This window comes from Monodelphis domestica, chromosome 5, assembly GCF_027887165.1.
Source record: "Monodelphis domestica isolate mMonDom1 chromosome 5, mMonDom1.pri, whole genome shotgun sequence".
Taxonomy (NCBI): Eukaryota; Metazoa; Chordata; class Mammalia; order Didelphimorphia; family Didelphidae; genus Monodelphis; species Monodelphis domestica.
The window spans coordinates 139,321,798-139,341,603 of record NC_077231.1 but is presented as its reverse complement, the minus strand read 5'-3'; the positions used below and the strand labels follow the sequence as shown (position 1 = coordinate 139,341,603).

The 19,806-nt window shown below is 38.5% G+C and overlaps 1 protein-coding gene and 1 long non-coding RNA gene across 6 annotated transcripts in view; one reads left to right on the top strand and one right to left on the bottom strand.

Moving 5' to 3' along the window:
- PFKFB3 (6-phosphofructo-2-kinase/fructose-2,6-biphosphatase 3) overlaps nucleotides 1-19,806 on the bottom strand; it is a 135,351-nt gene that overhangs the window by 17,542 nt on the left and 98,003 nt on the right. For all 4 annotated transcript variants that reach the window (XM_056799428.1, XM_007503932.3, XM_007503930.3 and 1 more), the window contains 5 exons: nucleotides 19,053-19,146; nucleotides 11,219-11,285; nucleotides 9,943-10,017; nucleotides 9,434-9,490; nucleotides 5,984-6,108 (listed from right to left, as the gene is read on the bottom strand). In XM_056799428.1, coding sequence (XP_056655406.1) covers nucleotides 5,984-6,108; nucleotides 9,434-9,490; nucleotides 9,943-10,017; nucleotides 11,219-11,285; nucleotides 19,053-19,146 — 418 coding nt within the window. The remainder of the gene's footprint in view (nucleotides 1-5,983; nucleotides 6,109-9,433; nucleotides 9,491-9,942; nucleotides 10,018-11,218; nucleotides 11,286-19,052; nucleotides 19,147-19,806) is intronic.
- LOC103100139 (uncharacterized) lies at nucleotides 6,847-19,055 on the top strand. 2 transcript variants are annotated; one of them, XR_472776.3, is made up of 4 exons: nucleotides 6,847-7,218; nucleotides 13,177-13,249; nucleotides 17,756-17,803; nucleotides 18,890-19,055. It is a non-coding gene; the product is annotated as an uncharacterized LOC103100139 (long non-coding RNA). The 2 variants fall into 2 exon arrangements; XR_472777.3 differs by lacking the exon at nucleotides 6,847-7,218 and adding an exon at nucleotides 10,533-11,473.

Genomic DNA, 19,806 nt, shown 5'->3' with positions numbered 1-19,806 from the left:
ATAGAATCTATAGGAACAGCTGTCAGTTTCCATACATCTTCATGGGTTGCTTCCCAAGATGCTGACAGTAAGGGATGGCCTACTAGCAGGACTAGTGGTCCAGGGGTGTAGCCATTCCCAGAGCTCTTATGCTTATCCACCTTGGTGTCAGCAGTTGTTGGCTCCTTCTCCACAATGATTTCTTCCCTCAATGATGGCTGTGGGGAATGGGCTAACAGCAGTCCTAGTGGTCTGAAGGCCACTGCTATTCCCAAGGCTCTTGAGTAAAGATTTCTGGGCTTTCTCCATCAAAGGATGAAGTCATTTGACTTGCTTGGATATGCTGCTTCCCTTTTCCCTCAAAGAGAATCTTGCTTCAGCTAGGAGGGCTTTCCTGTCCCATGAATGACAAATTGGATAGCATTTCCTGGTACTATATCCAGTCTTTTTCATTCCTCTTTGTATAGTGAAACGTTCCTATACATGGTGTCAAATTCATGACCAAAAAAAAAAAAAGAACTTCTAAAAATAAATTTAAAGCTCCTTAACCTTTTCACAAGTGGTCTCCCTTGAAGAAATTCCAGAATTAAGCTATAAATTCCTTGACAGCAAAGGAATTTTTTAAAATTTGTTAACAATTACATGTAATAACAAATTTCCACACAAGTTTTCCTAAGTTACATGATCGAATTTTTCTCCCTCCTTCCTTTCTCTTCCTCTTCCTGGTGCTGGCAGGTGACTTGATCTGGGTTAAACATGTGTAATCATGCAAACCACATTCAAAGGAATTCTAGTATGCTATTTTTAACATGGATTCCAGGTGCTTATTACAGCAGTACATACCCTATTTCTCTGGAGAAGGAGAAAAATGACATTTGTATTCTCACAGTAAAACTATATAGCTATGAAGCATAAACCAGCTTCTCTCAGAAGAACGACAATTGCCAGTTACTAAAAGGCAATGGCTATACACTCACAGAGTGGGTCTAAGTAGACGGTGGCATAGGACCAGTCGTGACTTTTATATCACAGGGGCATATTTTAAGTAGCAGGGAGCCAGTTTGATGTCATGAAACCAAGGAATAGCTAAATCAGAGGAGAGCCAGAGTACTGTAACCATGAAACACTAGAGGAGGTTTCCCCATACACTGGGTAGATCTTCTATGGGGGATTTATAGACAAGAAGGCATGGATGGAGATCAAGCACTGCTATAGCTACCCCCATGGAGAACACATTCATCAGCATACAAGTCCCGTATCCTTGATCCTGTAAGGAAGTCCCCATCCTCCTTCTTCAGACCCCAAACATGCCACACAATGGCTATTTCTCTTTCAATCCTCATTTCGCTGAAATAGTAGCCAGGATAATCCCTATAAATCCAAGAGGTCCAAGCCTGGCATTCTGCAGAGACATCAATCCAAGGGCACCCAAGTCCAAACAAAGAAACTGCTTAAAAAAGGCAGAATACAGACTGACTTCTCACCCAGATCCTAGTTACAGGACTTGGGGAGAGAAAAAAGAAGAAAAGGAGAAAGATGATGAAATATATGGACCAGGAATAGAGTGATGAGTAAGTCAGTCATGAAGTTCATGTCTCCAAAACATTTATTACCACTCACTTCAGAGAGTAAAACAATCAACAAATATGCTTCCCATATTCTAGGTACCAGGTACAAAAAGGAAATAACCCCTGCCTTTAAGGAGCTTGTTATATTCTGCCAGGGAATTAACATGTATCTTTAAGTATCTGTCTATTTATGAATGTAACTATCTTTGGCCAAGAGAGGGAGAAAGGCAGACAGAGGCAGAGACAGGGAGAAAGGGAGAGAAGGAAAGAGACAGAGACAGACAGAGAGAGAGAGAGAGAGAGAGAGAGAGAGAAAGAGAGAGAGAGAGAGAGAGAGAGAGAGAGAGAGAGAGAGAGAGAGAGAGAGAGAAGGAGGAGAGAGAGAGAAGGAGGAGAGAGAGAGAGAGAGAGAGAGGGAGACAGAGAGACAGAGAGAGACTGAGAGAGACAGAGAGAGACAGAGACAGAGAGACAGAGACAGAGAGAGAAAGAGAGAGAGAGAAGGAGAGAGGAAAGAGGAAGAGGGAGGGAGGGAGAGAGACAGAGACAGAGAGAGAGACAGAGACAGAGACAGAGAGAGAGAGAGAGAGAGAGAGAGAGAGAGAGAGAGAGAGAGAGAGAAAGAGAGAATGCTAGCAGGAGGAAACTGGATTCTAAGAGGAGAAATGCAGAGGGAGTGTCTTCCAGGCATGGGGCACACCAGGGAAAAGGCATGAAGGCAAGAGATAATGTCCTATATGATATTAAACCAAGGTAGCTAGAACTAAGAGTGCAAGGATAAATCAATAAGCATTTATTAAGTGCTTACTATAAATGTATTACGGGAAGGTGGCAGAATAGGACAATTATCTCACTCTCCAAATTCCCCTACAAATAATTAAAAAGTGTCTTTGAGTGAATTTTAAAGTGGCAAAAATAGTTAAAGGGGCAGAGAGAAACAACTGTCCAATATAAAACAATTTGGGAAGAAGCTGGAAAGGATCTGGGTGGTAATCTAGTGACCAAATAAACAGACTATAGGGCCTGGGGGCAGCTGTGTAGGCTGTATCAAGCTGTGGCTGAAGAAGAGGAGTAATACACACAAGTGAGTGAACCAGAGGACAGAGGGATAAGAACAAACTTACGGCCTGTGTAGAAACTACACAGGGGTAAGAGTGTTAAAAGTGGTAGCAATCCTGGGAATGCTGTAATATAGAAATTAAAAGAACCAAGAGATGAAAGATCCCCAGAGAGCTCAGGAAATAACAACAACAACTAAACCCTGAGACACTAGCGTGTAAGCTACAAACAGGAAGAACAGAACACTAGTATGAAATTTACAATTAAGAAATAGGTTGCTAATACTAAAAATAAAGAAGTTACTCATTTTTAAAAACCACTTTTACTCAAACAAAAGAGAAAGAACTCAACCACAAATAACTTCAATAGAAATTAAAAATGGGTTCAAATTCAGAAGACAGTTAAAGTAAAACATCTACTTCTAAAACTTCAGGGAAAACACAAAAATGGCCACAAGCCCAGAGTTCTTGAAAGAGCTTTAAAAAAAAACTTTAAAAATCAAATGAGAGGGGTTGAAGAAAAATTAGAGGGAAAAAAATGAAAGCAATGCAAGAAAATTATGAAAGAAAGGTCAACCAATTGGAAAGAGATCCCAAAAACTACTGTGTAAATAATTCATTAAAAATTAAAATTGGGCAAGGAAGAGCTGATAACTTACACAGCAGGAAAAAATAAAACTAAATAAAATAAAAATAAGAGAAGAGAAAACATCTTAAATGCTTCCAAATGACCTGGAAAACCATCTGAGAAGAGGCAATAAGAATTCTTGGAATATCTGAAAAAAAGTTCATTTCAAAAAAAATAGAGAAAGAGCAAATCAATGAATGAGGTATACAATTTAAAAACAAAACAACAACAAAAAAAGAACAAATTTAAAATGCTCAGTTAAAAACCAAATAAATCCCAATCTAGAAATTCTAAAAATTAAAGATGAGATTAATAAATTGGAAAGGGACCATTGAACTAATAAACAAAACTAAGAATTGGTTTGATAAAAAAAATGACAACAAAATAAACCACTGGTTAAAATTATTTTAAAGAAAAGAAAATCAAATCAAATCACTAGCATCAAAAATGAAAAGTCTGAATTTACCACTAATGAAAATGAAATCAAAGCAATTGGGAGTTAATCTGCCCAATTATATGCCAAAATTTTAACAATTTAAGTGAAATGGAAGAATACTTACAACAACAAAAATTGCCTAGACTAACCAAAGAGAAAACAGAATATCTAAATAAACCTATTTTTATAAAAAAAGATTGAACAGGCCATAAATGAACTTCTTAAGAAAGAAGCATTAGGAACAGATATATTTACAAGTGAATTTTATCAAACAATTAAAGATCTTGTAATTCCAATATTAAATAAATGATTTAGAATAACTGGTAAAGAAAGAGTACTGCAAAACTTCTTTTATGAAAAAAATATGGTGCTGATATATAATACTGGCACAGCAAAAATAGAGAAAATTATAGGTCAATTTCATTAATGAACATAGATGCAAAAGCCTAAATAAATTACCCAGGAGACTACAACAATATATCATGATATACATTATGACCAAACAATTGTAAAAGAGTATAATAATCTCATTTTTGACAAAAGTAAAGATCCAAGTTTCTGTAACAAGAATTCACAATTTGGTAAAAAAATTTTGGAAAAACTGGAAAGCAGTCTAGAAGAAACTAGATATAGATCAATATCTTACACCATCTACCAAGACAAGATCAAAATAGATACATGCCCTAGGTATAAAGCAAGATATCATAAGCAAATTAGGACAGGGAACATATTACCTCTCAGATTTATGATAGGAGAACTTATGAATGAATAAATAAGGAATAGAAATCACTGTGAGATGTAAAATAGATAATTATGAAATGTTTAAATTCAAATTTTTGTACAAATAAAACCAATGAGGTCAAGATTAGATGGAAAACAATAATTTTGGAAAAAATTTTATAGACAGGTTCTTGGATAGAGTTCTCATATCCAAAATATATAGAGAACTCTGTCAAATATATAAGAATGTGAGCCATTTCCCAGTTGATAAAATGATCAAAAGATATGGGCAGTTTGGGGATGAAGAATGAAAAAATGCTCTAAATCATTATTGACTAAGGAAGTGCATATTAAAACAACTCTGGTATATCATCTCATACCTATAAGACTGGCTAAAATAATAAAAGAGCAAAACAACAAGTGTTGGAGAGAATGTGAAAAAATGGAGACACTGATACACTGTTGGCAGAAATATGAACCAATCAGTAATCAGGAAGAGTTATCTTCATGAGTTCAAATCTGGTCTCAAGACACTTATTAGCTATGTGCCCCAGGGCAAGTCACTTAATTCTGATTGTCACATTTCCTCATCTATAAAATGGACTTGAGAAGGAAAGGGCAAAGTACTCCAGCATCCCTGTTAAGAAAACCCAAAAAAGGGACACAGAGTTATACTGAAACAACTGAACAACAAAAAGGCCAAGCACTGTGTTGGGTGATGAGAATACAAAAATGAAATAATATATACTAAACCTAGAAAAGGAGGCAGGTTGCAAAAAGGTTTAAAAACCAAATAGGAGAGATTGAATTTGATCCTAGAAGTTATAAGGAGCCACTACTCACAAAGTCCTTTAAGCCAGAAGATTTTACAACATTTACAACATTACATTACATTAATTAATATAATTACATTGCATTACAAGATTTATAACAGGCTGTTACTGGAATCTCAAATAGATTTTTTGAGAAATAAAACTGAATTTTATATCAAGAACAATGGTCTGAGAAATAGCATCTTTGGCTTTGTCACTTGGGACTTTTGATGATTCTGTCTTAACATGAAAGACTATCTGACTACATGTGCCTTGCAAAAAGTCGATAAAAACGGGTACTATTAATAAAACTCATCCAAAGAATTATAGGATATACACTAATATCTTACAATTAACAATAATCATTTGACAATAATAACTATTTTGATAAAAAAATAATAATTTCAGTTGTGCCTGACTCTTTGTGAGGCCTTTTTGGATTTTCTTGGCAAAGATACTGGAGTGTTTTGGCATTTCCTTCTCCAGTTTGTTTTATAAATGAGGATAAACTGAGCTCAAGTGACTTGCCCAGGATCACACAGCTAGTAAAAGTCTGGGGCTGGATTTGAACTTCTGTCTCCTTGACTCTAAGCCCAGCCCTCTATCCACTGCACCACATGGTTGCCCCAATAATTATGTCAACAATAACAGGCCATCAGACCACCATCTTAAGAATGTCTTTCTTCCTATAGTATAAAAGCACCAGAAGTTAATACTTTGTGTTACCAAATAAATATCCCAACACAGCAAATTCAGGGAGATGAAGAATTTCCTTCAGTTACCTATCATCGTTATCTGGGTCAAGAGGCTGGTAGGTGGCTTGATAGCAGTCGATTCTCTTCATGAAGTCTTCCATGGCTTCTGCTGAGCTGCAATCTTTGTAATCAGGGCTGGAGAGTTTAACTTCCTGCCACAACACAAAAAAGGCAGCTGATGAGTCATACAGAAAGGCTTTCAGTTCAGATTAATCAGGATTTGGGGCTTTCAATGGGGGAAAGCACAGAAGGCCTGGGGATAAAAAAGATTATCCTAATAGCCAGGCTTGAAATAAATGTGGGGAGTCAGAAACAGAATGTAAAAAGGGTGAGGCGGGCACCAAGGGTATGTCGGAGTAAGGACGGATGGCCAGAGAGCACCTCTGCCACATCAGCCTTACTGAAGAGTGACAGATGCAGGAATGATCCTGCACCCCATCCCTGACACCTCACTGCAGGATTACTGACTCAGGGACTAAGTCACCGAGGCTCTGCCCTTCACATTAGGGTAGTAAGTAGGTGCTCAGCGCCAATGAACGGGCGGTAAAGGAGGTGGCAACGCCTCCAGTGAGTCCAACCCTCCTCCCGTCCCAGAAGCAAACCCCAGTGTTCACTCTCATTATTCTGACGATGAATACCCAGTCTGTGGGTCATCGAGCCCCCTTGCTCATCTGCCCACTTCCTTCAGTCTATTTTTTTTCCACTAAAGGAGAAAAGAGAGAAACCTGACCAATAAATAACTTTGCAATAAATGGTAAAAATAGAAAGTAGAGTAACTGAAGGATTTATTTATATTCTGCCTTCTCTTTGGACAACTTCAGAGGATGCCACAGGAAAGTAAAAGAAGCTCCTCAAAATGTGACCCAGTTTTCCTCCTGATCCCCCATTTTTCCAAATGTCTCATTCCTTGGCTAGCTGGTACTTCACTCATCTTTGCCATTGTTCAGTCATTTCAGTTGTGTCCAGGTCTTTGTGATCCTGTTTGGGGTTTTCTTGGCAAAGATACTAGAGTGTGTGGAAAGGAAATTAGACTGACAGTTTGTGGGGGAAGGGGCCAACTGGGAGTGGCAGTTGGGTCTTGTGACTAGCACTTCCTTCCTGCCGGGAGTGGCAGTGGGGTCTTGTGACTAGCACTTCCTTCCTGCCATGTGGGACTTGCTGCCTGGGGTTGGAGGAGAGAGGAGCTTGTTCAGCCTAGTCTGGTGTGGTGTGCCGCCTCTTCTTGGTTTAGCCCGAAGATTCAGGCCCATTCACCTCTGAAGGTTAGACCTGTTCTTGTTTGCTTTCTGTGTACCCCGAAGATTCTAAAAGACAAAACTGGACTGATATAGAGTGGACGGGAGTGGGGGGCCCCTCCGCCAGCCTCTGGGGCCTGGCCTCAGGTCAGAAGCTGAGAAAAACTCCAATTCCAACTGGGTATTAAACTTTATATTATTTGAATTCGCAGTCAGATAAGTGGACTATCTTTTCTGGTGTTCCTCTAGGTTGGGGCTTTCCAGTCTTTGTGTAGCCAGATTTGAACAGAGGGAGATGAGTCTTTCTGGCTCCAGGGCCGGTGTTCTATCCCCTGTATGACCTAGCTGCCCAAGAGCACCATGGATATATCTAATTTATATGGCTATTTTATCTTCTTAAAAACTAACTAGCTAATTAATTTTTTCAGTTAAATGTAGAAACAATTTTTGACAATTGTTTTCTGACATCATAGTATTATGTGGCTATTTCAATACTAATTTTATTAATTCTAGATACTTCTAGATAGATAATTCTAGATATTTATTAATTCTATTTAATTCAATACTAAATTTAGCAGCCTGACATAATAGATAAGGAACTCATCTCAGAGCCAGAAAGCCAATTAAAAAGGCATTTAATTAGTATCTAAAATATGCCGGGCACTGTACTAAGACCTGGATTCAAGTCTTACCTCTGACACATTCTGGCTATGGGATCCTGGGTAAGTCACCCAGGCAACTCTCTAAACTCGCAGAAAAGGGGGTCGCTTGCATTGCTAGAGGGAGCAGCTTACTTACCCAGGAGCTCATTAACTCAATGAATTATATGGCTCATCTCTTATCTTTTGTAAAGCTAAAGAAATCAAAGTGTGTTTGAGTGACACTTTTTTATTACATGCAAACATATGTTGCTAACTGAGTAACTGAATGATTTGGTGAACTGAAGAATAAATCCTGAATTTATCAATATATGCCAAAAAGAGGACTCATTACTTAAAGGGCCCTGAAACTGGCTATATTCCAGATGGAACTTCGGGGGGCAAGAACACAGAAATTCAGTGAAACTCTTGATATATATCACTGCTACATAGACTCCCTTCCCATGATTTGCGCTCTTCCTTTTCTCTAACAATCAATCTAGTTGTAGATGTTCCTCTAGGATAGGGGTTTCCAATCTTTGTATCATGGCAGGCTTTGAATGGACCATATAAAGGAACCCGTTTCTCAGAATAATATTTTTATGTTCACAAAATGTTTTTAATTGGATTAAAAAAGAAACAAATTGTATGGAAATTATAGATATGAAGATACTTTGAAATTGAGACAAGTAGTGTTTAGTGACTTGCCCAAGGTCACAATGCTAAGAAGTATCTGAAGCCAAATTTGAACTCAGGCCTTGCTGACTCCAGGCCTGGCGCTCTATCTGCAGATAAACTCTATTATCAATCCTATTCTAATCCCTCAAACAACACACAGACTATCAAACTCTAATTCTTTAAATTTGGTTTTGGTGGGGAAGTCTTGCTATTTGACATTCAATATTTTATTTTTTCCCCAATTAATTACATGTAAAAACAATTTTTCACATTCACTTTTCTAACATTTTGGATTCTAAATTCTCTCCCTTCCTGGAGACGAATCCAAAATGTTAGAAAAGTGAATGTGAAAAATTGTTTTTACATGTAATTAATTGGGGAAAAAATAAAATATTGAATGTCAAATAGCAAGACAGACTACATAATTTAAGGCCAATCTCTTCAAAAATGGCTTTTAAATTCTGGTCATTGATTCCAAATAAGTGGGAATCTCTCCTTCCTTCTCGAAATGAGTCCCAAACTCTTCCAAGAAGAATGGACCAAGTCTTGAGAAAGCTAGGCCTGGAAATCACTAGTGTTCTAAGGGCAGTAAGTCTTCCACCCCGGAGCTGTAAGAGGGGAGATCTAATCCACAGAAACGTTGCATTTCCAATTTGGGAAAGACCCACGTCGAATTTTGGCCTGATCCACTGATGGCAGAGCCTGGCACCTATCAGCCAACTAAAGTTCACAGACCACCTACCTGGGGCCCGAATGCCCCCTACAACCCTGAGAGGACTTTGGACCCTCCCCCTCCATACCCGCCCCCAGGGTGCTGTCCAGCTCCTCGGAGCCACTTTCTGCAAGCATGCTTTCCTCAGAAAGCTGGCCCTTCCCCCACATGCCCCACTTTGACAGCCAAAGAATCCTGGACTCTCTACACTTACCATAATGTTGGAGGCAACCACAGAGGGGTCGTCACATACAGACTCGACAAAAAACACCTGGGGATGAGACAGAAAAACCCAGAATGTGATTTAGCCATCAGGGACGCCACCGAGCAATCAACAAACATTTATTATGTCATCCCTGTCCTTGTGGAACATTGCAATGAAACACAGAAATGGGCATAAAAATATACAAGACAATTGGGAAGGAGGTGGTACTTGAGTGGGGCCTGGAAGAAAGTGAAGGGCTCTAAGGGGTTTACCCTCTTCCATCCCACTCTCTCCTCTGCAACACTCACAGGGTGAATATCTCCATAGAGACTCCACAGAAATATTCATTCAAGGAGGATTCTGATAAATGGCCCCATGGGGAAACTGAGGCATGGGGAGATGAACAAAAAAACAAGGGAGAGCTGGGCCTTGATCTGACAATCAACAAGGCTTTGTTGCCCAGATGCTCTGGATCAAAAATACTCTTTTAGGCCACAGGGTGAGACGTTTGGGCTCACCTTAAAGTCATTTTCTTTTGCAAAGTCAAGGACCATGGTTCTTCTCTCTTTTGTGGTATTGGTAGCATCAAAAACCTATATGCATGTTTGAAGGAGAGAAAAGAAAAATACAATCTTTTTTCTCATCATTTATTGGAATTTTGAATTTTTCATCATTTCACTAAATATACTCCTGACTAATTTTTCTAGGCAAAAAGCATCAGCTAATAATAACTTCCAGCAGAAAGCTTCATGTCCCAAGGCAGCCCTCTTCTTTGAATTCCATTCATCATTCACAACTTGAATTTGACTTAAGGAAGAATCCAGGTTAGTTCTCTATGCTCAGAGGTTTTTGTTTTTAAAGCCTTCCCTTCCATCTTAGAATCAATACTGTGTGTTGGTTCCAAGGCAGAAGAGCAGTAAGGGCTAGGCAATGGGGAATAAGTGACTTGTCCAGGGTCACACAGCTGGGAAGTGTCTGAGGTCAAATTAAACCCAGGACATCATCTGTAGGTCTGGCTCTCCATCCACCAAGCCACCTAGCAGCTGCCCCTTATACTTAATCTCTTAAGTGTGATTTTTGTTTTTTTTTTTTGCCCAAAGACATTTCTAAAAGCAAATCAAAAAGCTGAGAGGTCCAACCCTGTTCTTGAGGTTTCAAATACCAGAAGCAGGTGGAACAATTAATAGCTTCCCTTAGGATTCTTTGAGTTATTCCAATTTTTGCCCATCCTTAAATATCACCATTGAGACAGAGAGGGGAAGGGAATAAGCATTTATTCAGCATCTACTTGTGTAGTAGAATAAGCACTGTGCCAGGCACTTTACAAACATTATCTCACTGGACCTTTACAAGTAGGTGTATTATTATCCCCATTTTACAATTGAGTAAACTAAGGCAAATACAAGTGGCTTGCCAGGGTCACACAGTGTCTGAGATCACATCTGAACTCAGGTCTTCCTGACTCCAGCCCTAACTCTGTCCACTGAGGCTGTCTTTCTCTGTACGTGGATTTGGTCTGGCTGACCATGGACACCACCACCTCCCATGACCCCATCCCTGACCTCCTGACTCTTCCTAAGTCACTGCACAGTTCTTTCCATACAGTCCCCCAAAGGGTAAAGATGAGGCAAACTGCTTAACCTTAGGGAAATCTCTGGCAATGACCAAAAAAACAAAAACAAAAACAAAAACAAACAAACAAACAAAAACCACCTGTCTAGGATGCAAGCCTTTGAGAGAATACCATCCAAACATGGGATCAGAGATGGAAGGACAACTGCTGTCTTAACTTACTGCAATCTGGCCACCTTCATCTTTCAGATACAACTGGATATCACTCAAGGCAGCTAATGCACATTGCCTGCAACACAGAAGAGCACAGAAGACACACATCAAAAGAAGGTCTTGGGGCAGCCAGGCAGCTCAGTGGACAGAGACGGAAAAATTAAAAATGCTGGGTTCAAATGTGGCCTCAGACACTTCCTAGCAGTGAAACTCTGAGCAGGGCATGTAACCCCCATTGCCTAGCCCTTCTGGCTAAGATGGAAGGTAAGGGTTTAAAAAAATAAACAAAAATTTAAAAGGAAGGTCTCACCCAGATAATCCTGCATTCTACATTCTACAAATATCATCTCATCTAATCTTCACAACAGCCACAGAAAGCTGTCACCATCGTTGAGTCATTTCAGTCATATAGGACTCTGTGACCCTTGAGGTTTTCTTGACAAAAGTATTGGAGTAGTTTTATAGTTTCCTTCTCCAGCTCATTTTACAGATGAGGAAACTGAGGCAACCAAGGTGAAGTGACTTTCTCAAGGTCACATATCTAGTAAGTGTGAGGCTGGATTTAAACTCAATTATATAAAATACATATACATAACAATTTTGAACAATTGTTACCTTACATTCTGAAATCCAGATTCTCTTCCACCCTCCTTTTCCCCTCCCAGAGACAATAATCTGATATAGATTATATTAGTGCTGTCAAGAAATACATATTTCCACATTCTTCATGTCATGAAAGAAGAAACATATCGCACATACAAGAAAAAAGTTCATAAAGGAAATCAAGTGAAAAATGGTATGTTTTGAGCTGTATTCAGACTCTGACAGTCCTTCCTATATCTCTGGATAGCATTTTTCATCATGAATCCTTTAGGATTATCTTAGAATCTTGCACTGCAGATAACAGTTTAATCCTTTACAGATAATCTTATACTATTTCTGTGACTACATACAGTATTCTGGTTCTGCTCACTTCATTTTGCATCAGTTCATAAAAGTCTTCCCAAGTTTTTTGGAACTCATCCTATTCATCATTTCTTATGGCACATTATAAGCATATACCACAACTTGTTCAGTTATTCCCCAATTGATGGACAGCTCCTCAATTTCCAATTCTTTGCCACTATGAAAAAGTGCTGCTTTTGTACATATAGGGGTCTTTTTCCCTTTTATTGGATCTCTTTGAAATATAGACCTAGTAGTGGTATTTCTGAGTCAAAGAGTAAGCAGAGTTCTATAGCCCTTTGGGCTTGGTTCCAGATTGCTATCCAGAATGGATGGATCAATTCACAGTTCTATCAACAGTGTATTAGTGTCCTAATTTTCCTACATCCACTCCAACATTTATCTTTTTCCTTTTTGGCAATGTCAGCCAGTCTGATAGGGGAGGAGTGGTATCTCAGAGTTGTTTAATTTTCATTTCTCTAATCAATAGTGATATGGAACATTTTTTCATAGGACTATAGATAGTTTTAATTTCTTCATCGTCCTTGTATTCTTATAAATTAAGCCAGTACTCTACATATTTGAGAATGTGAAGATTAAATTTAGCCCTCCCCTGATTGTGAAAATGAAAATAATTAACTCTCCCCTGATTGTGAAGATTAAATTAAAATTAAATTTAAAATTAAATTCCCCTGCCTATTTCTAGATTTAATCACCAAAAGTGTAAACACACTACTTAAAGTTGAGTGGGAAGATCTGCCCATTTTTAGATTTAATCACCAAAGGTATAAACACCCCATTCACACTTGAGTGAGGGAGGTCTGTGACCCATGTGTGCGATAGTGGGTGATGAATCAGAATTCACTGACTGCCTCTTAGACAGTCTTAAAGCAGGACTTCAACTATGACTGGTAGACATAGAATTAGAGGAAGGCACAGGAAGTGACGCAAGAGAAAGTGTCTTTAAAAAGAAGTGACAACTTCCTGAGTGAGTTCTTCTGACACTTCTTCATTCTTTGTAGTGGAGGCTAAAGGAGAAATCTGCTGACTGGACCCGAGATCCTGTTCTTGATGAGCCTGTTGGACTGACATGTGGTGAGTGAAAGAGCTGACTCCTTTCCTGGATATTTTCTGAAGAAACTAGCCTCAGGAGAGACTAGCCTCTTGAGAGAGTTTTTCCCCAGGTCCTCAGCTTTGCGGAGGCAACTAAGAACCAACTCTCCCTGCCCAGGTTGGGATAGGGGCTGGAAGTAAATTACTTAGTGCTTAGGCTAGATATCTTACCCTATCTTCTCACTGATTTTTCTTACTTCACTCTTTCTATAAATCTCTTCAGAATAAATCAAATTCCTGACGACCACACTCTTAAATAATCCAGTCCAACCCTTTTAAAAATAACCCCTTTTCCCCTTGCATTTTATTTGGCTGACCACATTGGTTGTAAAGTACCCTCAATCTTTCTCACTTTTCTTGACTTTTCCATTACTTTCATGACTATCCCCAAGTCAGCTTTTAATAGCTTATTTTGAATCTACACAAATCAGCTGTGGAGATAAGTTCAATTTTTTTTCTCTTTTTTTCCCCCATAAAAATAAATATAGCACAGCTGCTTTTAATCTTAGCAGCTGGTCCCTGAGGCCTCACCTGGGGAAACTGTTCAACCCCACCCCCACCCCCCCCCTCACAAACACTCAATTAGCAGACCCTCAGGTTTTCACCTGGGGAAGATTCTATCTTTTAGCTGCTGTTGCCTAGTCTCTTAATTAACTTATGAAATTAACTATGAAATTATGAATTTCTGAATTAATATGAACTATGAATTAACTATGAAAGCAAAAACCCGGGGGAAAGCTTTCATTCCCTCTTAAAAGTCGTCATCCTGCCCCAACAGAAATATTTACTTTTTTTTTTCCCCCAAACCCCACTGTCTCTAGTTAAACTTAATTGAAAAGTAAAACCTGGGGATATCAGTCAGGAAGAGTAGTGTTAAAGCAATAACAACAACAACAAAAATTGGTCCTCTTTACCCTAAGAGGCTTTCACAGCCCAAATAAGATAAAAAATAATTTATAAAAACCTTATTGACATGCGGCCAACTCAAGAAAGCAGACAGAAAGCTGCTCCCTGGCAGCACATGATAGAAACACATAGTTCTAAGCTTTTCACTCTGAGGGGGAAGTCAGCTGCTTCCTGTTGCCCCTCCTATACTTAGCCTACCACAAAAGGTTTCCTCTCCCACCCTCCAACCAAGGAGTTAATCAAATCAAGGTGTGACATCCTTAAAGGGACCACACCCTTACCTTGAATTTTCACACTCTGACTTTAACCCCCTAACCAGTAGCGCCATCTACTGACTAAAACCAGAATTACAAGCAATTTAACAAATTTAAAATAAATATATATATATATATATATATATATATATAATAATTTTTAAAAAAATGAATGCTGCTCTAGACGAAAGTTTTCTGGCTTTTACACACTTAGGAACCTTAAAGGTTTCAGAATGCCTCCTATTCCTTATGTTCTTAGGTAATTTTATTTTCCTATTCCTAAATATTATGACAAGAAATGCTACCATGTGAAAAATTAAAGCTGAAATGCAGGCAGACACGCAAATTGAATTGGACAATTTCAAATACTTCTTACATGGTCAAATGGCAAATACAGATCTCATCCAAAACATGTCTGATTTTTACAAGCCTGTTCTTGAACCACTAAGAGAGGAAAAAAATCCTTCCCCCACAATAGAGATGAAAGACCCCTCTCCTACATCTCAGCTACAGAGCTACCTCTCTTGTGCTTTTCAACTCTTAGCTGACCTTACTTCCCCTGATCCTTCTCAAGAAATCCCATCTTCTCCTGTTCCTTCTCCCACCCCAGGACCAATTCCAGCTCCAAGGAAATCTCGTCCTTCTAACAAAACTGTTCCTCTTCAAGCTGATTCACCATTACCTAACTCAAATAAAGGCCTTTTCCCTTTAAGGAAAATAGAGGCCTTTGTTAAAGATACTGGCTATATAAATTTTTTTTCCTAGTTTTTTTGTCTCCCTTTTAGTCTTGGTTGCATTAGTTTTATACAAAACCTTTTTAAATTTAATACAATAAAAAATATCCATTTCACTTCTCATAATGTTCTGTGTCTTGTTTGGTGTAAACCTTAAAATTTCTTAGACTTATAAATGTTGAAAATTTCACCATTGGGAAATTTCATTGGACTGAACTTTTGATTGAACATTTATTGTAACTGTACACATTTATGCCAAAAGGGACTGCCCCTAATTTGGCTTTCTGTCAATGCGCCTAGCAAACATTGGTTTTGCTTTCTTTTCTTTTCTATTTCCTCTCTCACTATTCTAATTTCTCTTAGAAAATTGAATATTGTGTATATCTTTAGTTAGAAGTGAATTTAGAACTACAAAATGATTATGTTAAATGATCAATGGGGAGACTAGTCTCCCAATGATCATCAGGGGGGGATTGTAAACCTTAAAATTTCTTAGACTTATAAATGTTGAAAATTTCACCATTGGGAAATTTCATACTTGAAAAATTCCCTATTGATAATGTAAACCCCATTGGCATGGGAGGTTCCTCGTCCTCCCTTCTTAAGATTACTTTAGGACAGAAACCTTTTGCTGAACAATGGAAAGGGCTTTGACCTATGCTTAAGCATAGAACAGGAATTTCTTTGAGACATGATTGATTTTAGAATTGATACAATAGAGATACTTGGAATGACAGAACCAGGTCTTGGAAAATACAATTTCCACCCCACTCAGTCCTAACAGGACTTAGGAAGGGCTGCAGCATAGATCAAAATTTAATTATTCCAATCTCTACCCTACTCAGGGTAACAGGATTTAGGAAGGGCTGTAGCATAGATCAAGATTTAATTATTTGAGAATATGACCTTCAACAGACATGTGCTAAGCCACAGACCTCTGGGCGGTCCTGGGTTAAGCTAGAGCCACCATTGGCACAGGGAAGACATGGACAGTGATTGGTAGATGTGAGAACTGAGGGGAGGGAACTTGGATGGTTTCCTTAAAGATAGAGGGGTCTGAGGACTCTGGATTCTGGTGGTTGGTTGGAGAGGTTTTGGCTCTGAGAGGTTGTGCTGGCTCTGAAGGAAGCTGCTCTGAAGGAAGCTGGAGGTGGAGGCCCCTGAGACTGTTTCTCCATTTTGGTCACGTGAGTAATAGGGACTGATCTCCTTTTCTTTGCCTCAGCTATCTAAGGGCTTGGGCCTTTTGGCCCAGCCTAACAGAAGGGGTATTTAAGCCCTATTCCCTTCTCTCCCCTTTCTTTCTCCCTCTCTCTCTCTATCTCTAATACCTTTCTTCCTCCTGTTTGTAATTAAACTCCATAAAAGGTTGACTGCTGACTTGAGTTTTCATTTAGGAATTACATAGCTGAATTCCTTGGCGACCTTAAATTAATATATATCAGTCCTTTAAAGTGATTTCCTTGTCACATTGGTCATAAATTTTTCCCTTATCCATAAGTCTGACAGGTAAACTATTCCATGTTCCCCCAATTTGTTTGTGGTATCACCTTTATTTCTAGGTCAAGTATCTATTTTGGCCTGATCTTGATATATGGTGTGAGATGTTGGTCTATGCCAAGATTCTACTATGCTGTTTTCTAGTTTTCCTGGCAGTTTTGGTCAAATAGAGTGAAGATTGGATTTAGCTATTTCCTGATTGTAACAATGAAGATACTTAGTTTAACAAAATCAGGAATGTCTTGGGAACTCTAAATTACTCTACCCTACAACTGTACTTTAGGGGAAGATAAAGTTGTAATCTCCTGATTGAACAATGAAGGTACTTAACTCTTACCTTATAGTGAAGCTAGAACTTTAAAGTAAGTCTATTTTAAGATCTTAATACAAAAAACCAATATAACGGTTAAATTAATCACAAAAAGGTTAAGTAACTCACAAAAGGTGAATTTAACAAAGAAGTGTTAAGTAACTCCAAAGATATAATCTAATCAAAGATGAGAACTAAAAAGAATGGGCATTTAGAGGAGGAGACACAAGAGTAAAAGGTCTATATATTGGCTCATTTCCTCTCTCCGGTACCTTTAACAGTGGAGAGTTGGCTGACAGCAGCATATACTGGGCCTTTCAGCATCTTAGCATGGCTACAAGCTATTGTCTGGTTCGGTGGTGAGTTTCTGGCTGAGTTTCCCTCCTTTACTTTTCCAACTTTATCCTCTTAGAAGCCTCTAATCTTCTTCAGAAACCTAGAGGCAGGAATTTTAAACTCCCCCTGGCACAGGCCAGGCAGGAGAAATCCTATATCCTCTTCCCTCCTTCTCCTTAAATTCCTTCCCTCTATATTAATTAAATTACCATAAATTTCCAGACTGACTTGGGTATTTTATTTAGGATTTCCCCTGGTGGCCAATTAAATCTAGATTTTAAGTCACAACCCTAAAATTATCTTCACAATAGTGAGTTCACTCCCCAAAGTTGGATCTTTGGATTCATCAAACACTAGGTTACTATGGTCCTTTATTCTGTGTATTGATTACCTAATTTATTCCATTGATTCGTTGATGTTCTTGCCTTTTGTTATTATTTTTTTCTAGGTTTATGAAATAAGTTTTGGGAAGTTTGATTGGCATGACACTGAATAGGTAAATTAATTTAGACAAAATTTGTCATTTTATCATGTTGACTTGGGTACTGTTTTTCCAATTGTTTAGGTTTAACTTTACTTGTGTGAAAAGTGTTTTATAATTGTTTATATGCACTTAAAACTCATGAAAATGAGTCTTCTTGGTTACAAGCCCACTGCTCTCCCCCCCTGGGTCACTTAGCTACTCCATAAGAGGTAGGTGCTATTATTACCCCATTTTACAGATGAAGAAACTAAGACAGAAAGAGATTAAGTGACCTTTCCAGGATCACACAATTAGTAAACATCTGAGGTTAGACTTAAACTTGGGTCTTATGGACTCCAGGTCCAGTATCCTACCCACTGTACCACATAGCTGTCTAATTATGTCCATTGATAGCTAAATAAGAGTATGGTACATGAATGCAATGGAGTATTATTATTGGGGCATAAGAAGCTATGAATATGAAGAATGCAGAGAAGTATTGGAGGATAGATGACTGATGCAAAGTGATATAAGCAGGAACAGGAAAACATCTTTTTCAAAGAATGGCTCAGAATAAATTTATAGGTATGTTTCTAAAGTACCCAAGTTTAAAATGCTTTATAGCACCTATTTTAAGATGTCCATTCTGATGAAAAGGGAAATAAAATTAATTTGAGAAAGTAAAGTCAAAAGTATAAATCAATTTAAGGAGCCCAGCTAATGTGTCCTCCCCTTCTGGTCACTAAGTTATTAATGACTATCACACACTAGAACAGCCATTTTTTACTTTTCACTAGAAAGAATAGGAAGACCCCATGCAAACCTATTATTATGCAAATCCCAACCTAGGTTTCGAAAATCATTCCTTTGTGTGTTTTAAGCCCCTAGCAAACGAAAATACATCATTTTTTGAAAGATAAAACATGAATGAAATATGAGTTTCTCCTTATCAGTCATCCAAGGGGCATTAAACAGTGGAAAATAGGAGTAATAGGTACAGAAGTTGTGACCTAGAAAAGTTGAATTATTTGAGGAACATCATCCAAAGTCATATGCAAAGTGAATATCCCAGTTTTTGTGGTTCCTGCTCTTATGTTCATCACCCTTTCCACTCTTTAGACTTCAAGCCAAAAGAGCCACTATGTTTTCTCCAACCCAAAAACAAACAGAATGATAACATCAAGACCCAGGTGGAGGAGATGCTCTAAAGGAGAAGAAACACAGATGAAGAAAGCACTTCAAAGTGGAGGAAGGGTGCCTAAATATTTATTTCTTAACTTACTTCCGAACTTTCATGGCCTCTTCATTGTCAGCACGAAAGAAATGAAAAGAAAAATCCTTCACAGCTGTCCGGCGGTAGTCCCCAACATTGAAGACTACAAAGAAAGAAAAGTGAAAACACTGTCAAAGAAAGCAGAAAGATAGCAACACAAACAGGAGATAGGGTACCACTTCTATCCAAAGCACTCACTTAAATAAGTTGTGGAGTCACTGAATCAAAACACCATTCCCCCCCCCCCCCAAATGTCTATCCATTCTCCAACCAGACTGCTATAACCAACAGCCAGCCCTAACTGAAGATAAGGGTAATGAAGGCTTGGTACACATGCCTTCATGATGGCTTCCCCCATGCCTGGATTAGACTACTCTCCTTACTTTGGAATTTGTTACCTTTCAGAATCTCCATTTTCTGTCAGAACCCAACACAAGGGTCACACATGAAACCTTTCCCAATTCCTCTAGTTGCTAGTATGTTATCCTTCCCAAATGAGCTTATATTTATTTTGTAACTACCTACAGACAGACATACTTACGCACATATTATCACTTCTGAGAGGATATAAACATATTGTGGGTAAGAACTATTTTATTCTTCTCTATATGTACTCCAGCTCCTACTATTGTGCCTAATAGAGAATATCTATTGATTGATTACCCAGCACACTCTAGAGTCAAAGATGTGACACTGACCAAGGCATGACCACAGGCGCCACGATCCCATATATAGAGGTAGAGGCCCCTCAGAGAAGTAAAAC